This window comes from Lepidochelys kempii, chromosome 15, assembly GCF_965140285.1.
Source record: "Lepidochelys kempii isolate rLepKem1 chromosome 15, rLepKem1.hap1, whole genome shotgun sequence".
In the NCBI taxonomy this organism is placed as follows: Eukaryota; Metazoa; Chordata; order Testudines; family Cheloniidae; genus Lepidochelys; species Lepidochelys kempii.
Window position 1 is genome coordinate 17,311,867 of NC_136394.1, and position 20,307 is coordinate 17,332,173.

General features: G+C 44.1%; 1 protein-coding gene across 7 annotated transcripts in view; it reads left to right on the plus strand.

The window, feature by feature from the left end:
* The window catches only part of DGCR8 (DGCR8 microprocessor complex subunit), a 60,409-nt gene that overhangs the window by 14,352 nt on the left and 25,750 nt on the right, over positions 1–20,307 (plus strand). For 6 of the 7 annotated variants that reach the window (XM_073312299.2, XM_073312301.2, XM_073312298.2 and 3 more), the window contains 4 exons: positions 11,915–12,921; positions 13,448–13,607; positions 16,064–16,206; positions 18,255–18,537. In XM_073312299.2, coding sequence (XP_073168400.1) covers positions 12,202–12,921; positions 13,448–13,607; positions 16,064–16,206; positions 18,255–18,537 — 1,306 coding nt within the window. In that variant the 5' untranslated portion in view covers positions 11,915–12,201. Of the gene's footprint in view, positions 1–10,929; positions 10,990–11,914; positions 12,922–13,447; positions 13,608–16,063; positions 16,207–18,254; positions 18,538–20,307 lie in introns of all 7 variants that reach the window. The other variant, XM_073312300.2, reaches the window with a different exon arrangement.

Consider the following 20,307-nt stretch of genomic DNA (forward strand, 5'->3'; position numbering starts at 1 on the left):
GCCTCTACACATACAAATACTACCAATACAAAGCCAAACAAACACAAATACCTTCTCCTCCAACAGAACTCCCACTCAAACTCCCCTGTTTACAGCTCTGTTTGCTAGCTCCTGTGCTGCTGCAGCTGTCTGTGCTGCTGCCTGACTGGCTGCTACCTTTATAGGACCCCTAGTCAGTGAAGCCCCGCCCCCTAATCAGGGCTCAGCTTCTCGCCCAGCACAAAGCCCCTACAAGCCTCTACACATACAAATACTACCAATACAAAGCCAAACAAACACAAATACCTTCTCCTCCAACAGAACTCCCACTCAAACTCCCCTGTTTACAGCTCTGTTTGCTAGCTCCTGTGCTGCTGCAGCTGTCTGTGCTGCTGCCTGACTGGCTGCTACCTTTATAGGACCCCTAGTCAGTGAAGCCCCGCCCCCTAATCAGGGCTCAGCTTCTCGCCCAGCACAAAGCCCCTACAAGCCTCTACACATACAAATACTACCAATACAAAGCCAAACAAACACAAATACCTTCTCCTCCAACAGAACTCCCACTCAAACTCCCCTGTTTACAGCTCTGTTTGCTAGCTCCTGTGCTGCTGCAGCTGTCTGTGCTGCTGCCTGACTGGCTGCTACCTTTATAGGACCCCTAGTCAGTGAAGCCCCGCCCCCTAATCAGGGCTCAGCTTCTCGCCCAGCACAAAGCCCCTACAAGCCTCTACACATACAAATACTACCAATACAAAGCCAAACAAACACAAATACCTTCTCCTCCAACAGAACTCCCACTCAAACTCCCCTGTTTACAGCTCTGTTTGCTAGCTCCTGTGCTGCTGCAGCTGTCTGTGCTGCTGCCTGACTGGCTGCTACCTTTATAGGACCCCTAGTCAGTGAAGCCCCGCCCCCTAATCAGGGCTCAGCTTCTCGCCCAGCACAAAGCCCCTACAAGCCTCTACACATACAAATACTACCAATACAAAGCCAAACACACACAAATACCTTCTCCTCCAACAGAACTCCCACTCAAACTCCCCTGTTTACAGCTCTGTTTGCTAGCTCCTGTGCTGCTGCAGCTGTCTGTGCTGCTGCCTGACTGGCTGCTACCTTTATAGGACCCCTAGTCAGTGAAGCCCCGCCCCCTAATCAGGGCTCAGCTTCTCGCCCAGCACAAAGCCCCTACAAGCCTCTACACATACAAATACTACCAATACAAAGCCAAACAAACACAAATACCTTCTCCTCCAACAGAACTCCCACTCAAACTCCCCTGTTTACAGCTCTGTTTGCTAGCTCCTGTGCTGCTGCAGCTGTCTGTGCTGCTGCCTGACTGGCTGCTACCTTTATAGGACCCCTAGTCAGTGAAGCCCCGCCCCCTAATCAGGGCTCAGCTTCTCGCCCAGCACAAAGCCCCTACAAGCCTCTACACATACAAATACTACCAATACAAAGCCAAACAAACACAAATACCTTCTCCTCCAACAGAACTCCCACTCAAACTCCCCTGTTTACAGCTCTGTTTGCTAGCTCCTGTGCTGCTGCAGCTGTCTGTGCTGCTGCCTGACTGGCTGCTACCTTTATAGGACCCCTAGTCAGTGAAGCCCCGCCCCCTAATCAGGGCTCAGCTTCTCGCCCAGCACAAAGCCCCTACAAGCCTCTACACATACAAATACTACCAATACAAAGCCAAACACACACAAATACCTTCTCCTCCAACAGAACTCCCACTCAAACTCCCCTGTTTACAGCTCTGTTTGCTAGCTCCTGTGCTGCTGCAGCTGTCTGTGCTGCTGCCTGACTGGCTGCTACCTTTATAGGACCCCTAGTCAGTGAAGCCCCGCCCCCTAATCAGGGCTCAGCTTCTCGCCCAGCACAAAGCCCCTACAAGCCTCTACACATACAAATACTACCAATACAAAGCCAAACAAACACAAATACCTTCTCCTCCAACAGAACTCCCACTCAAACTCCCCTGTTTACAGCTCTGTTTGCTAGCTCCTGTGCTGCTGCAGCTGTCTGTGCTGCTGCCTGACTGGCTGCTACCTTTATAGGACCCCTAGTCAGTGAAGCCCCGCCCCCTAATCAGGGCTCAGCTTCTCGCCCAGCACAAAGCCCCTACAAGCCTCTACACATACAAATACTACCAATACAAAGCCAAACAAACACAAATACCTTCTCCTCCAACAGAACTCCCACTCAAACTCCCCTGTTTACAGCTCTGTTTGCTAGCTCCTGTGCTGCTGCAGCTGTCTGTGCTGCTGCCTGACTGGCTGCTACCTTTATAGGACCCCTAGTCAGTGAAGCCCCGCCCCCTAATCAGGGCTCAGCTTCTCGCCCAGCACAAAGCCCCTACAAGCCTCTACACATACAAATACTACCAATACAAAGCCAAACAAACACAAATACCTTCTCCTCCAACAGAACTCCCACTCAAACTCCCCTGTTTACAGCTCTGTTTGCTAGCTCCTGTGCTGCTGCAGCTGTCTGTGCTGCTGCCTGACTGGCTGCTACCTTTATAGGACCCCTAGTCAGTGAAGCCCCGCCCCCTAATCAGGGCTCAGCTTCTCGCCCAGCACAAAGCCCCTACAAGCCTCTACACATACAAATACTACCAATACAAAGCCAAACAAACACAAATACCTTCTCCTCCAACAGAACTCCCACTCAAACTCCCCTGTTTACAGCTCTGTTTGCTAGCTCCTGTGCTGCTGCAGCTGTCTGTGCTGCTGCCTGACTGGCTGCTACCTTTATAGGACCCCTAGTCAGTGAAGCCCCGCCCCCTAATCAGGGCTCAGCTTCTCGCCCAGCACAAAGCCCCTACAAGCCTCTACACATACAAATACTACCAATACAAAGCCAAACAAACACAAATACCTTCTCCTCCAACAGAACTCCCACTCAAACTCCCCTGTTTACAGCTCTGTTTGCTAGCTCCTGTGCTGCTGCAGCTGTCTGTGCTGCTGCCTGACTGGCTGCTACCTTTATAGGACCCCTAGTCAGTGAAGCCCCGCCCCCTAATCAGGGCTCAGCTTCTCGCCCAGCACAAAGCCCCTACAAGCCTCTACACATACAAATACTACCAATACAAAGCCAAACAAACACAAATACCTTCTCCTCCAACAGAACTCCCACTCAAACTCCCCTGTTTACAGCTCTGTTTGCTAGCTCCTGTGCTGCTGCAGCTGTCTGTGCTGCTGCCTGACTGGCTGCTACCTTTATAGGACCCCTAGTCAGTGAAGCCCCGCCCCCTAATCAGGGCTCAGCTTCTCGCCCAGCACAAAGCCCCTACAAGCCTCTACACATACAAATACTACCAATACAAAGCCAAACAAACACAAATACCTTCTCCTCCAACAGAACTCCCACTCAAACTCCCCTGTTTACAGCTCTGTTTGCTAGCTCCTGTGCTGCTGCAGCTGTCTGTGCTGCTGCCTGACTGGCTGCTACCTTTATAGGACCCCTAGTCAGTGAAGCCCCGCCCCCTAATCAGGGCTCAGCTTCTCGCCCAGCACAAAGCCCCTACAAGCCTCTACACATACAAATACTACCAATACAAAGCCAAACAAACACAAATACCTTCTCCTCCAACAGAACTCCCACTCAAACTCCCCTGTTTACAGCTCTGTTTGCTAGCTCCTGTGCTGCTGCAGCTGTCTGTGCTGCTGCCTGACTGGCTGCTACCTTTATAGGACCCCTAGTCAGTGAAGCCCCGCCCCCTAATCAGGGCTCAGCTTCTCGCCCAGCACAAAGCCCCTACAAGCCTCTACACATACAAATACTACCAATACAAAGCCAAACAAACACAAATACCTTCTCCTCCAACAGAACTCCCACTCAAACTCCCCTGTTTACAGCTCTGTTTGCTAGCTCCTGTGCTGCTGCAGCTGTCTGTGCTGCTGCCTGACTGGCTGCTACCTTTATAGGACCCCTAGTCAGTGAAGCCCCGCCCCCTAATCAGGGCTCAGCTTCTCGCCCAGCACAAAGCCCCTACAAGCCTCTACACATACAAATACTACCAATACAAAGCCAAACAAACACAAATACCTTCTCCTCCAACAGAACTCCCACTCAAACTCCCCTGTTTACAGCTCTGTTTGCTAGCTCCTGTGCTGCTGCAGCTGTCTGTGCTGCTGCCTGACTGGCTGCTACCTTTATAGGACCCCTAGTCAGTGAAGCCCCGCCCCCTAATCAGGGCTCAGCTTCTCGCCCAGCACAAAGCCCCTACAAGCCTCTACACATACAAATACTACCAATACAAAGCCAAACAAACACAAATACCTTCTCCTCCAACAGAACTCCCACTCAAACTCCCCTGTTTACAGCTCTGTTTGCTAGCTCCTGTGCTGCTGCAGCTGTCTGTGCTGCTGCCTGACTGGCTGCTACCTTTATAGGACCCCTAGTCAGTGAAGCCCCGCCCCCTAATCAGGGCTCAGCTTCTCGCCCAGCACAAAGCCCCTACAAGCCTCTACACATACAAATACTACCAATACAAAGCCAAACAAACACAAATACCTTCTCCTCCAACAGAACTCCCACTCAAACTCCCCTGTTTACAGCTCTGTTTGCTAGCTCCTGTGCTGCTGCAGCTGTCTGTGCTGCTGCCTGACTGGCTGCTACCTTTATAGGACCCCTAGTCAGTGAAGCCCCGCCCCCTAATCAGGGCTCAGCTTCTCGCCCAGCACAAAGCCCCTACAAGCCTCTACACATACAAATACTACCAATACAAAGCCAAACAAACACAAATACCTTCTCCTCCAACAGAACTCCCACTCAAACTCCCCTGTTTACAGCTCTGTTTGCTAGCTCCTGTGCTGCTGCAGCTGTCTGTGCTGCTGCCTGACTGGCTGCTACCTTTATAGGACCCCTAGTCAGTGAAGCCCCGCCCCCTAATCAGGGCTCAGCTTCTCGCCCAGCACAAAGCCCCTACAAGCCTCTACACATACAAATACTACCAATACAAAGCCAAACAAACACAAATACCTTCTCCTCCAACAGAACTCCCACTCAAACTCCCCTGTTTACAGCTCTGTTTGCTAGCTCCTGTGCTGCTGCAGCTGTCTGTGCTGCTGCCTGACTGGCTGCTACCTTTATAGGACCCCTAGTCAGTGAAGCCCCGCCCCCTAATCAGGGCTCAGCTTCTCGCCCAGCACAAAGCCCCTACAAGCCTCTACACATACAAATACTACCAATACAAAGCCAAACAAACACAAATACCTTCTCCTCCAACAGAACTCCCACTCAAACTCCCCTGTTTACAGCTCTGTTTGCTAGCTCCTGTGCTGCTGCAGCTGTCTGTGCTGCTGCCTGACTGGCTGCTACCTTTATAGGACCCCTAGTCAGTGAAGCCCCGCCCCCTAATCAGGGCTCAGCTTCTCGCCCAGCACAAAGCCCCTACAAGCCTCTACACATACAAATACTACCAATACAAAGCCAAACAAACACAAATACCTTCTCCTCCAACAGAACTCCCACTCAAACTCCCCTGTTTACAGCTCTGTTTGCTAGCTCCTGTGCTGCTGCAGCTGTCTGTGCTGCTGCCTGACTGGCTGCTACCTTTATAGGACCCCTAGTCAGTGAAGCCCCGCCCCCTAATCAGGGCTCAGCTTCTCGCCCAGCACAAAGCCCCTACAAGCCTCTACACATACAAATACTACCAATACAAAGCCAAACAAACACAAATACCTTCTCCTCCAACAGAACTCCCACTCAAACTCCCCTGTTTACAGCTCTGTTTGCTAGCTCCTGTGCTGCTGCAGCTGTCTGTGCTGCTGCCTGACTGGCTGCTACCTTTATAGGACCCCTAGTCAGTGAAGCCCCGCCCCCTAATCAGGGCTCAGCTTCTCGCCCAGCACAAAGCCCCTACAAGCCTCTACACATACAAATACTACCAATACAAAGCCAAACAAACACAAATACCTTCTCCTCCAACAGAACTCCCACTCAAACTCCCCTGTTTACAGCTCTGTTTGCTAGCTCCTGTGCTGCTGCAGCTGTCTGTGCTGCTGCCTGACTGGCTGCTACCTTTATAGGACCCCTAGTCAGTGAAGCCCCGCCCCCTAATCAGGGCTCAGCTTCTCGCCCAGCACAAAGCCCCTACAAGCCTCTACACATACAAATACTACCAATACAAAGCCAAACAAACACAAATACCTTCTCCTCCAACAGAACTCCCACTCAAACTCCCCTGTTTACAGCTCTGTTTGCTAGCTCCTGTGCTGCTGCAGCTGTCTGTGCTGCTGCCTGACTGGCTGCTACCTTTATAGGACCCCTAGTCAGTGAAGCCCCGCCCCCTAATCAGGGCTCAGCTTCTCGCCCAGCACAAAGCCCCTACAAGCCTCTACACATACAAATACTACCAATACAAAGCCAAACACACACAAATACCTTCTCCTCCAACAGAACTCCCACTCAAACTCCCCTGTTTACAGCTCTGTTTGCTAGCTCCTGTGCTGCTGCAGCTGTCTGTGCTGCTGCCTGACTGGCTGCTACCTTTATAGGACCCCTAGTCAGTGAAGCCCCGCCCCCTAATCAGGGCTCAGCTTCTCGCCCAGCACAAAGCCCCTACAAGCCTCTACACATACAAATACTACCAATACAAAGCCAAACAAACACAAATACCTTCTCCTCCAACAGAACTCCCACTCAAACTCCCCTGTTTACAGCTCTGTTTGCTAGCTCCTGTGCTGCTGCAGCTGTCTGTGCTGCTGCCTGACTGGCTGCTACCTTTATAGGACCCCTAGTCAGTGAAGCCCCGCCCCCTAATCAGGGCTCAGCTTCTCGCCCAGCACAAAGCCCCTACAAGCCTCTACACATACAAATACTACCAATACAAAGCCAAACAAACACAAATACCTTCTCCTCCAACAGAACTCCCACTCAAACTCCCCTGTTTACAGCTCTGTTTGCTAGCTCCTGTGCTGCTGCAGCTGTCTGTGCTGCTGCCTGACTGGCTGCTACCTTTATAGGACCCCTAGTCAGTGAAGCCCCGCCCCCTAATCAGGGCTCAGCTTCTCGCCCAGCACAAAGCCCCTACAAGCCTCTACACATACAAATACTACCAATACAAAGCCAAACACACACAAATACCTTCTCCTCCAACAGAACTCCCACTCAAACTCCCCTGTTTACAGCTCTGTTTGCTAGCTCCTGTGCTGCTGCAGCTGTCTGTGCTGCTGCCTGACTGGCTGCTACCTTTATAGGACCCCTAGTCAGTGAAGCCCCGCCCCCTAATCAGGGCTCAGCTTCTCGCCCAGCACAAAGCCCCTACAAGCCTCTACACATACAAATACTACCAATACAAAGCCAAACAAACACAAATACCTTCTCCTCCAACAGAACTCCCACTCAAACTCCCCTGTTTACAGCTCTGTTTGCTAGCTCCTGTGCTGCTGCAGCTGTCTGTGCTGCTGCCTGACTGGCTGCTACCTTTATAGGACCCCTAGTCAGTGAAGCCCCGCCCCCTAATCAGGGCTCAGCTTCTCGCCCAGCACAAAGCCCCTACAAGCCTCTACACATACAAATACTACCAATACAAAGCCAAACAAACACAAATACCTTCTCCTCCAACAGAACTCCCACTCAAACTCCCCTGTTTACAGCTCTGTTTGCTAGCTCCTGTGCTGCTGCAGCTGTCTGTGCTGCTGCCTGACTGGCTGCTACCTTTATAGGACCCCTAGTCAGTGAAGCCCCGCCCCCTAATCAGGGCTCAGCTTCTCGCCCAGCACAAAGCCCCTACAAGCCTCTACACATACAAATACTACCAATACAAAGCCAAACAAACACAAATACCTTCTCCTCCAACAGAACTCCCACTCAAACTCCCCTGTTTACAGCTCTGTTTGCTAGCTCCTGTGCTGCTGCAGCTGTCTGTGCTGCTGCCTGACTGGCTGCTACCTTTATAGGACCCCTAGTCAGTGAAGCCCCGCCCCCTAATCAGGGCTCAGCTTCTCGCCCAGCACAAAGCCCCTACAAGCCTCTACACATACAAATACTACCAATACAAAGCCAAACAAACACAAATACCTTCTCCTCCAACAGAACTCCCACTCAAACTCCCCTGTTTACAGCTCTGTTTGCTAGCTCCTGTGCTGCATAGATCAAGGTTTTCTCACATCCCCCCCACCCCCATACACACACAAACTCACTCTCCTGCTGGTAATAGCTCATCTAAACTGACCATTCTCCAGGTTTAAATCCAAGTTAAACCAGAGCTGTAGCTCACGAAAGCTCATGCTCAAATAAATTGGTTAGTCTCTAAGGTGCCACAAGTAAGTACTCCTTTTCTTTTTGCGAATACAGACTAACACGGCTGTTCCTCTGAAACATCTCAGTGGGAACTCATGTTCAGGTGATTATTCATCATGACCCCTGAGTCTTTTTCAGAGTCACTGCTTCCCATGGTAGTCCCCCTTAAGTATTCCTTTTTGTTTCTAATCTAATTAAACAAAAAAAAGCCTACCCTTTAACTCTGCTGTCCATAGATTTCTGCTTGTGTCCTTTGGTTTCAGTTAACAATTTTTTGCAGTTCCTAGCTTCTGATTTATATTAATTACTCTCAGCTTCCCCTTTCTTCTATTTGTTCATTCACACATACCTATATTTATATAGGTATAGGTATGTGTATATATATTTAGTAGTCAGGTTGGATTTTTAACCATGCGGCCTTTTTTCTCACTTGTGGGATTATGGCTATTTGGGCTTCTAACAAAATGTTCTTAAACAGTTCCCAATTAAACTTTTTTCTCTTTAAATTCTTTCTTCCAACTGATTTGGCTCATAACTTTCAGCTTTGTGAAATTGGCCCTTTTAAAGCATTAACTATGTTACTGATTTGTATTTGTTTTCTGTTTGCATATATTAAATGTGATCAAATTGTGATCACATTTGTACCTTAGTTTACCACTGATTTTTAGCTTTGTGCTCAGTTCCTTTTAGTGAAGTTGAGGTCTTTGTATCCAACACAGGAGAATTTGATAAATGCTTTTTGAAAAGGAGTACTTGTGGCACCTTAAAGACTAACCAATTTATTTGAGCATAAGCTTTCATGAGCTACAGCTCACTTCAGAGCTGTAGCTCATGAAAGCTTATGCTCAAATAAATTGGTTAGTCTCTAAAGTGCCACAAGTACTCCTTTTTTTTTTTTTTTTTTTTGCAAATACAGACGAACACGGCCGTTACTCTGAATGCTTTTTGAGTTGGGAAGTTGTCTTCTATAATATTGAAAAGTTCTGAGGATGTTTTAGTACTGGGAGTATGAGACCTTCAGCATATGTCACTCGGATTGAAGTCCCTGATGATCACACACTTAAATGTTCTATATAGGTGCTCATCTTGTTGCCTAGTTTGATTTGGCAGTCAGTAGCTGACCCCATCTAATATCCCGTTATGTGATTAAGTGTTAGGACGTTGATCTGTAAGCATTCAGCATTGTTTTCTTTTGAGTTGTTAGTGACTTGGAAACAGGTACAGGAACTCCTCACTTAAAGCTATCCTGGTCAAAGTTGTTACAATTTTGCTCATTTAAAGTTGTGCAATGCTCCCTTCTAATGTCATTTGGCAGCCGCCTGTTTTGTCCACTGCTTACAGGAAGAGCAGCCCATTGCAGCTAGCCGGTGGGTGGTTAGAACCAGGGTGGACTGGCAGCTCCCCTAAATTCCCTGTGCAGCAGCTGCTCAGCAGGCTATCAATTGCCGGAATTCAGCTGTCCCTCCCCCCACTGCCATGTGCTGCTCCTGCCCTCTGCCTTGGAGCTGCTCCCTGAGACTACTGCTTGCTGTGTGGGCGGGAGGGGAAGAAGAGGGGGGCTAATGTCAGGGTGTCCCCCTGCTCCTTCACCCTGCTTACCCCATCTTCCATAGAGCAGGGGGGACACATGGAGGGAGGGAGCCGCTGCCTTAGGCAGCAGCTGCAGTCTGGTCTCAGCTTGCTGATCTAATTAACAAGGCAGTGTAGTTCTGACCCCACTCTTCACACTTAAAGGGGAAATGCGCATCTCTATCTCTCAAACACACAGGGTGTGTGTCTCTGTCTGCCTTCCCACCTTTCCTGTTGCCTTGTAGAGTGTGAGAGTTAACCCTTGAGGGATCAGCCAATTGCTATTTCATCATTTAGCAGTAAGGCATTCCCTGGGAAATATCCCACCCTCTGACTCCTCCACCTCAACCAAGTTTCACAATCATCATCACTGTGTACCAGTATTACATTGTTTGTTTAAAACTTGTACTGTGTGTGTATACTGTCTGGTGAAAAAAATTTCCTTGTAACCTAACCCCCTCATTTACATTAAGTCATATGGGGAAATTGGATTCGCTTAACATGGTTTCGCTTAAAGTCGCATTTTTCAGGAACATAACTACAATGTTAAGTGAGGAGTTTCTGTAATGTAATTTTTGACTGTCACTCCTCTTTTCCTTTACCCGTGATTTGATCCTTCCTAATTAGATTATAACAGTTGATTTTAACATTCAAATCATGCTTTGTTCTTCTTTAGTCCATCGGGACTTCTACCTGGTACTTCACATTTCACAGTTGCTTTGAACTCAAAACTGCCTTTTTTGTGGCCTAGCCAAGCTTCAATTCTTTCTTGTTTTTTTATCTTTCATCTATCTCTACATGGGTAGGCTTGGCATGTTGTAATCCATTACTTTTTGAATGCTTTAATTACCTCTCCTGTCTGTTTTGTAGCTTGGATCCTGTTGTTGAAATTCACTTAGCTGGGCTGGATACATAGAGATACATTAGAGAATTATAATTGGCTTCTCTAAGTCCCCCTATGGTAATCCAGACATCTTGCCCTTGCTTCTTCATGTGTGGTGGTACTACTGACAAAGACTTCTGAAATGTTTGGGTACAATTTCTCTACTGCCCGGCAAGTTTTTGAATAGAGCAGACTCAGCCAGCTGACTCTCGTAGGGGGAGTAACATCACTTTATTTCCTGCTGGTAGGAGGACTTACACCCACTGTATGGGGTGGCACAAAGGGACTTGGCGAAACCAAATTAGCAGGTAAGAAAGAACTATAAAAGCGGCCTCTTTCCTTCCCCAGGTACTCAGGGCCCTGCACAGACAATTAACCTCCTCCCTTCTTCCTTCCTCCCCCCCCCCCCATAGAAAGCAAGTAAAATGGTATTAAGAGCCTATTTAATGTAACACTGTAAAATTACAGAGTAATTGAATATGTGTGCCAGTCTAAAGTACCTAAAATACTTTGGCTAGTAGATGCTGCTCAAAATTAATAGTAATGGTTACAAGACTTCAGTTTTAGCACTCAGGATTTAGGTTCTAAATATGTCATGAGTAAGGAATTCTAGTGACCTGTAATAGTCATGAATATAAGACCACACAACTGTTAGCATCCCTACTTAGAAAAAATCTATTCAGACTTTTTAGTAGGTGATCAAATTTTTTGTGTTATAGTATCCAGAGAGTAATTTCTGATTTGATAAACTGTTCTGCAAAATATTGCAAATAGTTAATTGAACACTGAAAAAAAAATAATCTACTGTCTCTTAAGAACATGGTCAAATTTTAAGCCTTCACTATTTGACCCTGCTTTAACATTGCAAACTAGTTGTCTTTTGAATATATAGATAAGTATCTTAGTAACAGAATGCTATTCAATACCAAAACCAGCTGTTTTTATCTGACCCATTTAAAAACCAGTGCTTTGCACCTGCTGGTCATGCCGCAGTAGTTACCAATAGGTTTTCCTTGAACTGTGCTGGCGTAATGTGATTCTGGCGCACTAACAAAGAAACAATGAAAGCTCTTAATTCTGGTAAAAAAGAGCATTACAGTCAGTTGGAAGTTAAAATAGAGGTGCAAGTATCCTTTTTAAGTAAGAGTTTGGGAGGGAATTCCATTTTTACCTCTGATGAATGGGACAGTTGACTTTCAAGCTCTTCTGTGACAAATCTTTTTCTTTTTGTAGGTTGAAAGAAGAAAAGGAGACCTGCTTGCCCAATGAAGATGCACTCTACTTAGTCTTCAGCTATTTAAGCTGAATGCATTGTGATTTCCAATAATTGAGACAGTGATTCTGAAAGCTGTCTACATTAATGAAAAGAACAATGTAGTCAGCTTAACTGAATCATCAGTGTTGCATATTGAATAGAACATGATAAACCTATCTTGATGGACTTGTGCATGTTAGGAATATAGATTATATACGTTTATTTAAAGCCTTGTTTTTTAAAACAGTAGTCTTACAGTTTAAATATGGAGAAAACTGAAAATGCACCTCCCCTCCCCAAAGAACCTGCAAGAGAAATGAATGTGGAGAACCAGACTTGTCCCCCACCTCTGCCGCCTAATGAACAGCCTCCACCACCTCCCCTGCAAACGTCCAGTGACGCAGAGGTAATGGACGTTGGCTCTGGTGGTGATGGACAGTCAGATACCCCTGCTGGGGACGCGCACACTGTCTGCAGAACACAGCTTCTGACAAAGGGATCTGCTTGCTACAAAACTCGTCTTATAATAGACCCTAACAATAGTGACCAAAGCCCAAGAACTGCTCGTCATGCACCTTCAGTTCGAAAGTTCACCCCTGATCTTAAGTTACTTAAAGATGTAAAAATTAGTGTCAGCTTTACAGAAAGCTGCAAAAGCAAAGACAGAAAAGTTCTGTACACTGGAGCTGAGCAAGATTATAAGCCAGATACAGATTTTAGTATTAATAATGTCAATGGGGATTTGTATGTTTGTCCTTTTGGTGGTAGTAAGGGTAAAACTGTAGGTGTAGGGGGTGAAAATGATGACAAGAAGGATGATGAAAATGATATTGATCAGGAAAAGAGAGTGGAATATGCAGTTCTGGATGAGTTAGAAGATTTTACTGACAATTTGATGGAAATTGATGAAGGAGGAGGGTTCACATCTAAAGCAATCGTTCAAAGAGATAAAGTGGATGAAGAAACCTTGAATTACTCTTATGAGGTATGTAAATATTTTTTACCAAGTGATTAGAAAAACTTATGCAAAGATGTGTAAGAAAGACCACATCTAAGAGCTTGCGGTCTTGAAGACAAAAATGCAAAATTCTTTGACAGAAGAAATTCTATCCATTGTGCACAACTTAAATTAAATTATCCTTTAATTTATTTAGTTAATTATAGTAAGAATTTTGGTGGTTAAAATTTTGAATGATATAGCAAAATAGTTTAGAAGGTGCTGAATTTAGCTCTGAATTATGATATATTGCCTTTTAACAGACTCTTTAAGGGCTGCCTGGATATGTAGGTTTCATTCAGTTCCTTTCAGATTGTCATGAAATATCAGTTGCTGATCCAGTGACCATTTATGAAAATTTACTTCCTTGTTTTTCAGTCTCCTTACCATGGCATTGGGAATCTTTCATCCAACTCCATAGGCAAACTATGTATAAATAATGTGTACCTTTTCTTGACAGAGCAAGGGACAGTAGTAGCTATAGAAGGATGGTATTTGACCATGTCTTTTTCAGGATGATTTTGATAATGATGTGGATGCTCTGCTGGAAGAGGGCCTTCGAGCTCCCAAAAAGAGGAGAATAGATGAGAAATATGGAGGTGAGAGTGACCACCCATCTGATGGAGAGACAAGCGTGCAGCCAATGATGACCAAAATAAAAACTGTACTTAAAAGTAAGTTACTTTTAATTAAACCTCTGATTTTTCTGTGGTGCATGTATGTAGAATTGTGGGTAATTCAATGTTGGAACTTAGTAAAGACAGACTAGTATGGTCCTTACTGTTAAAGGGCCTCGCTTCATAGGATAGGACCATGACATTTCTAGATTTCAGAATTTAATGTTTGAGAATTTTTGTGTTCAGTCCTTCTCCATAATGTGCAAATTTATTTATATGGATTTATGGAGATGTGATGCGATTTTCTGGGGTGCAACCTGGACTGTGGGACTGCTGAGCCCTCTATCCCATCAACCTGGGCTCCCTCTCTCACTGTGATGCTGTTAGCAAGCTACAAACCTCTGGCAGGTACTGCACTTACACAGATATCCACAGGCAGGGACACCCCCAATTGAGTTACACGAGTGCTTCTCACAACCACTCATGAACCAACAATAAAGAGGCTCTAGCTAATTCCCCCCAGCCTTGCACCCTAGAACTGTACTGTCTTGCCCTGGTCAGAAGCCTGACCAGTGTAAGTTCATTACCCAGTCCCTCTCCCTCCTCCCCCCCGCTTGATATGGGGAGGACACACCCTAGCCTTGTACACTGATCTGAGATTTCCCAAGCACTTCAACCAAAATACACTGTTTTAAGTAAAATGTAAAACAGATGTATTTAACTACAGAAAGATAGATTTTTAAGTGATTATAAGTAGTAAGCATAGAGATCAAAGTTGGTTACCTAAGAAATAAAGTAGCCCCTGAAAGCTTATGCTCAAATATATTTTAGTCTCTAAGGTGCCACAAGTACTCCTTGTTCTTTTTGCTAAGAAATAAAAGTAAATTCACAATGTGATTTATATAAACTAAACAGGATTTGAATCAAGTAGTGTCTCACCCTGATGATAGAAACAGGTCACAGATTTTCAACTGTCTTCCAGCCCAGGACCACCCTCCTGACTTCAAAGTCTCTGTCCTCCAAAAGTGTTTCCAGGTGTTGAGTTGTGGTGGGAGAGAGGTCAAGTTATGATGTCATTTCCCCTTCTTTTATAGTTTTTCTTCCAGCTTGCTGGAAAGATCTATGCTTGTGACATGAAGGTCTGCCCCCATTGGTCAAGTAGCCTCCATTGTCTGTGTGCTCTCTGAGAAGTCTTCTGGGATGGTCGTTTGGAGTGTGGATTCCCTTTAATGGGCCATCAGTGCATCTGGTTACTCCACTGTTGTACCTGAGAGGCTGGTTGTGGGTGTTCCCAACCTCACGACGTATTTCAGTAACACACACAAAGCAAAACTTCATAATTTCACATACAGTCCAACAGGATATTAATGTTCAACAGATCAAGACTTTTAATATGATACCTCAAAAGGCATACTTTTATACAAAACATATCATAATTATATGACAGTGGTGAATATCTGGGTTCAAGGGTGCTACTCTGAGATACAGGGTACCATGGGAGAAATATAGGGAACACTTCTGCATTAGCAGGCAGATGAACTATGTAATATACTTTTTCTTCCATCTTTAACATCATGGCATGGCCAAAAAACGGAAATGTTTGTTCTGCTTCAGTCACTTAAATTTTGTGGTTAAAGTTGTCTTATTTTACAGGGAATATTTCATGTATGAAGAACTATCGAAAAAGTCAGTTGCTTGCATTTATGTAACCTTCCCTATGCAAACATCGCAAAGAACTTAAATCAGAAGTAATACAGAAGAATCCAACTGAAAATAGTCTAAATTAGATTTAAACTCAGTCTGATCTTGAGGAATGCATTTTTAAAAATGCATCCTATTATATATAAAAAAAGGAAAACCCCCTTTTTTTTTTTAGAAAAACCAACAAAACACTGTCCTAAACTTCAGTTGGCATAGTCTGTTCTGTGGTTTACAAGGTAGGAAAAACGAGACCATCCTGCCTTCTGTGTGAGCATAAGAATCTTTCCCTAATATTGTTTTGGAGTTGTCACCTTTATAAAAAGGTAGCTGATTTAAGTATGAAAGATTGTAGGATGAAATCATGTTTGGGCTGTGTCTTGACTGAGAGTGAAAAAGTGATTCCTAATTACTCTTTGATAGCTACAGAAATAACCATTTAAGAAAAGTAATGGTTGGCCATAGAATCTATTGAAATTAAAATTCAGAATTTTTTGCCTAGTTAAATTAGGCTCAGTCATGGCTAAAATTACCTTCTGCTTTTATCCACCTATGTGTGGGAACTTGGGAGGGGCACAGTGTAGTGGTGGGTGATATGTGATAGCACTCCAATAAAGTATTAGGTACTGTACAAACACTTAAGAAGTAGTATCTGTGGGGGATAAAAATATATGTAGCATTTTTTAGTTTTATAATGAGGATTTAGGTGGAAGAATGTTCTCAGGATATAGAACCAGAAATTAATTTTTAATAAAATCAGATTATATTAAAAAATGGTGAACGGTCTGCATGAGTTTCTTTTTCCTCTCATAAAGGTCGTGGCCGTCCTCCTACGGAACCATTGCCTGATGGATGGATCATGACATTCCATAACTCAGGCATTCCTGTATATCTGCACAGAGAATCCAGAGTTGTTACCTGGTCCAGACCTTATTTCTTGGGAACAGGAAGCATAAGGGTAGGGGTCTGAGCTGCTAATTATTATTGTAATGTTTGAGTTATTTAAAAATATTAGGTATCAGTTTATGTATTTATTTGTAATTGGTCAAAACAGTCTTGGAAGTATGCTTTGGAGAATTTTTCAAACCTCTTAGATATGACCAGATAGGGACGTTTTGTTTTTCAAACAGTTTTATCTGTGTTCTTAACACCTTATTTCAAATATATTTTAACTACACTACAGTTTGGGCAATTAAAATGGACTAGTCAATCTTACTTTCTGGTTTACTTGTTCTACCACAACACTGCAAAATTGTTTTGTTTTTTTTTAATACTGCAGAGGTATATCTAAATCGTGGGTATTCATTCTGTTTAGAGGGTCAAATTATGGCTTGGGAATCTCATTCCCAGAACTAGACATGTGCTACCCAAATACAGCAGAACTCCCACAAATTACAATGGGAGCATGCAGAACCTGAATTTCTCTTCACACCATTAATTTAAATTGAAACAGTCACTGAATTATCTGAAAGCATTCCTGTTAAGTTTTGTAAATATAAATATATTTGTAATTTTAACAAAACCTTGACTTTTCAGTCTAAACTATCTTTTTCCTTTTTAAAATCAGAGCTTTCATCAAAAGGAATCTTGTTTTGGAGAAGGGTGGGGGGGGGAGTGTAGCTCTATCTATTATTACTTATAACAGCTAGGGTGTCCTGGGGGGGGAGGGGGAGGTGAAGTACGGGAGCCTAAATGGAATTATGTAACTGTATTGAAAGTTATTAGATAGAAACTTTCTTATATTATCTGTTTTAGTTTGAGTGAAGTACTATATTTTATTGGACCAACTTCTGTTGGTGAGAGACACAAGCCTTGATCTAACAGAAATTAATCCAATAAGAACAGCCATACAGGGTCAGGCCAGTGGTCCATCTAGCCCAGTATGCCGTTTTCTGACAGTGGCCAACACCAGGTTCTTCAGAGGGAAATGAACAGAATAGGTAATCGTCAAGTGATTCATCCCCCTTCACCCATTCTCAGCTTCTGGCAACAGAGGCTAGGGACACTTCAGAGCATGGTTTTGCATCCCTGCCCATCCTGGCTAGTAGCCATTGATGGACCTATCCTCCATGAATTTATCCAGTTCTTTTTTGAACCCCGTTATAATCTTGATCTTCACAACATCCGTTGACTGTGCATTGTGTAAAGAAATACTTCCTTTTGTTTGTTTTTTAAACCTGCTGCCTAATGATTTTATTTCGTGACCCGTAGTTCTTGTGTTATGAGAAGTAAATAACACTTATTTACTTTCTCCACACCCGTTGTGATTATCATATCCCTCCTTAGTCAGCTTTTCCAAGCTAGAGTCCGTTTTATTAATCTCTCCTCATATGGAAGCTGTTCCTTCTAATCATTTTTGTTGCCCTATTCCACTTCCAATATATTTTTTTTTGAGATGGGGCGACCACATCTGCATGCAGTATTCAAGGTGTGAGCGTACCATGGATTTATATTGAGGCAATATGGTATTATCTATCCCTTTCCTAAAGATTCCCAACGTTGTTAGTTTTTTTGACTGCCACAGCACATTGAGTGGACGTTTTCAGAGAACTATCCACAATGATTCCAAGATCTTTCTTGAGTGGCAACAGCTAAGTTAGACCCATCATTTTATATGTATAGTTGGGATTATATTTTCTAATGTGCATTTATCAACTCTGAATTTCAGATAGACAGACAAGGTGATTGAAGTACTAATATTCTGGGACTAATATGATTACAACAACACTGTCTGCAACTGTTTGTTCATTGGACAGCACTTTGTAGTCAGTTTCATTGTTTCTTCTCTCTCATAGTTATTCTTTTTTACTTGCTTGCATTCTCCATAGGGCAGCAGGGGGCAGAGGAGCACTTAAAAATCAGAAAATGTGACTTTAAAAATGTTGGGCGGATTGAGAGACGGTTAGTGTAGATTTCTAGTATAACCACTACTGCATCTCGAAACTGACTAGATTTGTCTTTTCATGGTTCCTAAACTTATATATTCTTGTATAATTGTACTTCTAGAAACATGATCCTCCCTTGAGTAGCATTCCCTGTCTGCATTACAAGAAAATGAAGGACAATGAGGAAAGGGAACAAAACAATGACATAACCCCAAATGGGGAAGTATCGCCTATAAAGCACATAGACAAGTCTTCAGACCTGGACTGCCAAACAGAGGAGCCAGATTCAACTGCTGCTGATTCTGGGCCTTTAGATGAGAGAGAGCCTTCAGGGGGTGATGCAGCACCAGGAGCCTTAGGACAAGTTAAGGCCAAAGTTGAAGTGTGTAAAGATGAATCTGTAGGTAAGTGCTGAAAGCCATGCCTACTACTTGTTAGAGGAGGGGATTGGCAGTCAAGATTCCTAGATTTTATTCCTGATTCACTGCTTGACTTTGGGCAAGCCATCACATTTCTCTCTGCTTCAGTTCCTCATCTGCAAAAGGGGCGGGATACATACCCACTTCAGTAAAGCAATTTGATCCTCAGTGAATGGAGGTATGTAACTGTGGAGTATTTTTGAGGAGTGCTTATGGTCAACATGAAAGGATCTTTTAGAAATAGAAATTTGAGAATTATCAGAATATAGTACTGTAAACTTGTATTTTATGCATTTAAGGACTATTTAGAGGAGACTTAAATTATAGAATAAATAAATACTACCACCATTTGGGTCATCCTTTTGTAAAGTAGTATTCCCATACCCATCTGAGGAATTGTCTACACACACAAATTTTCTGCACTGATTTAACTATACTGGTTGCAACCTGTTTTCTTGAGGCACAGCATGCAGTTAAACTAGTATAGCTTATTCATATATATTCAGGGGAGTAAGCTAGACCAATATAATTGCATGCCCACTAGTGGTTCTATTGCTTTAACCATTTTTTTAACAAAACAGAAAATTACACCCATAACTGAAATAGACTACATTGGTACAAAAACTATGAAGACGCGTCTGAATCCCTTCCCTGCCAACTTCTGATCAAGCCTCATTATGAGCTTTGTCCGTGATTTACCTTGGTTGGTTGGTTAATGTATATTGCTGTTTCTTAGAAATATTACTGTGGTTCATAGGCTACCAGTGGTCTGCGTTGTCTTTTAAATTTGAAGCTTACCCTGGGCTTTAGACTATGACTCTTTATGTGTAAAGATTAAAAAGATTGACCATATAAGTCATCATAGAATTGGGGAATCATAGATAAGGGAATCCAAGGGAAGCAGTGTGGGCAAAAGATCTATCTGGCTTTAAGATTAAACTCGATAAGTTTATGGAGGAGATGGTATGATGGGATAACATGGTTTTGGTAATTAAATATTCATGGTAAATAGGCCCAGTGGCCTGTGATGGGGTATTAGATGGGGTGGGATCTGAGTTACCCAGGAAAGAATTTTCTGTAGTATCTGGCTGATGAATCTTGCCCATATGCTCAGGGGTTAGCTGATAGCCATATTTGGGGTCGGGAAGGAATTTTCCTCCAGGGCAGATTGGAAGAGGCCTGTAGGTTTTTCGCCTTCCTGTGTAGCATGGGGCACGGGTCACTTGCTGGAGGATTCTCTGCTCCTTGAAGTCTTTAAACCACAATTTGAGGACTTCAATAGCACAGACATAGGTGAGAGGTTTTTTGCAGGAGTGGTGGGTGAAATTCTGTGGCCTGCGTTGTGCAGGAGGTCAGACTAGATGATCATAATGGTCCCTTCTGACCTAAATATCTATGAATAATACTTCCAAACAAAAGCAATATCCACAATAAGCCTTTACTATCCTCTGTACATATTCCAGCAGTCTGCCCCGCCTCTAAAATCCAGGAAGTAACATATGGGTTGTTCGGTGTTACTGGAAAGCTAACAATTCATGTTCTGACAGAGCAAACAGGAGAGCATATTTGGAATTCATCATTAGCAAACACCCTGCTAGGAGCTTTCCTACTACATCCTTTTTTAATACATCTTGAGCGGACGGGAACTCTGTTGCTTCCACTAATTGCATCTGCAACAGTATCCCAGACCGGAGGAGGGGCTGTGCCCCAAGTAACCAAGTCTTAAATTGTTTCATGTTTATAGATTAAAATGAA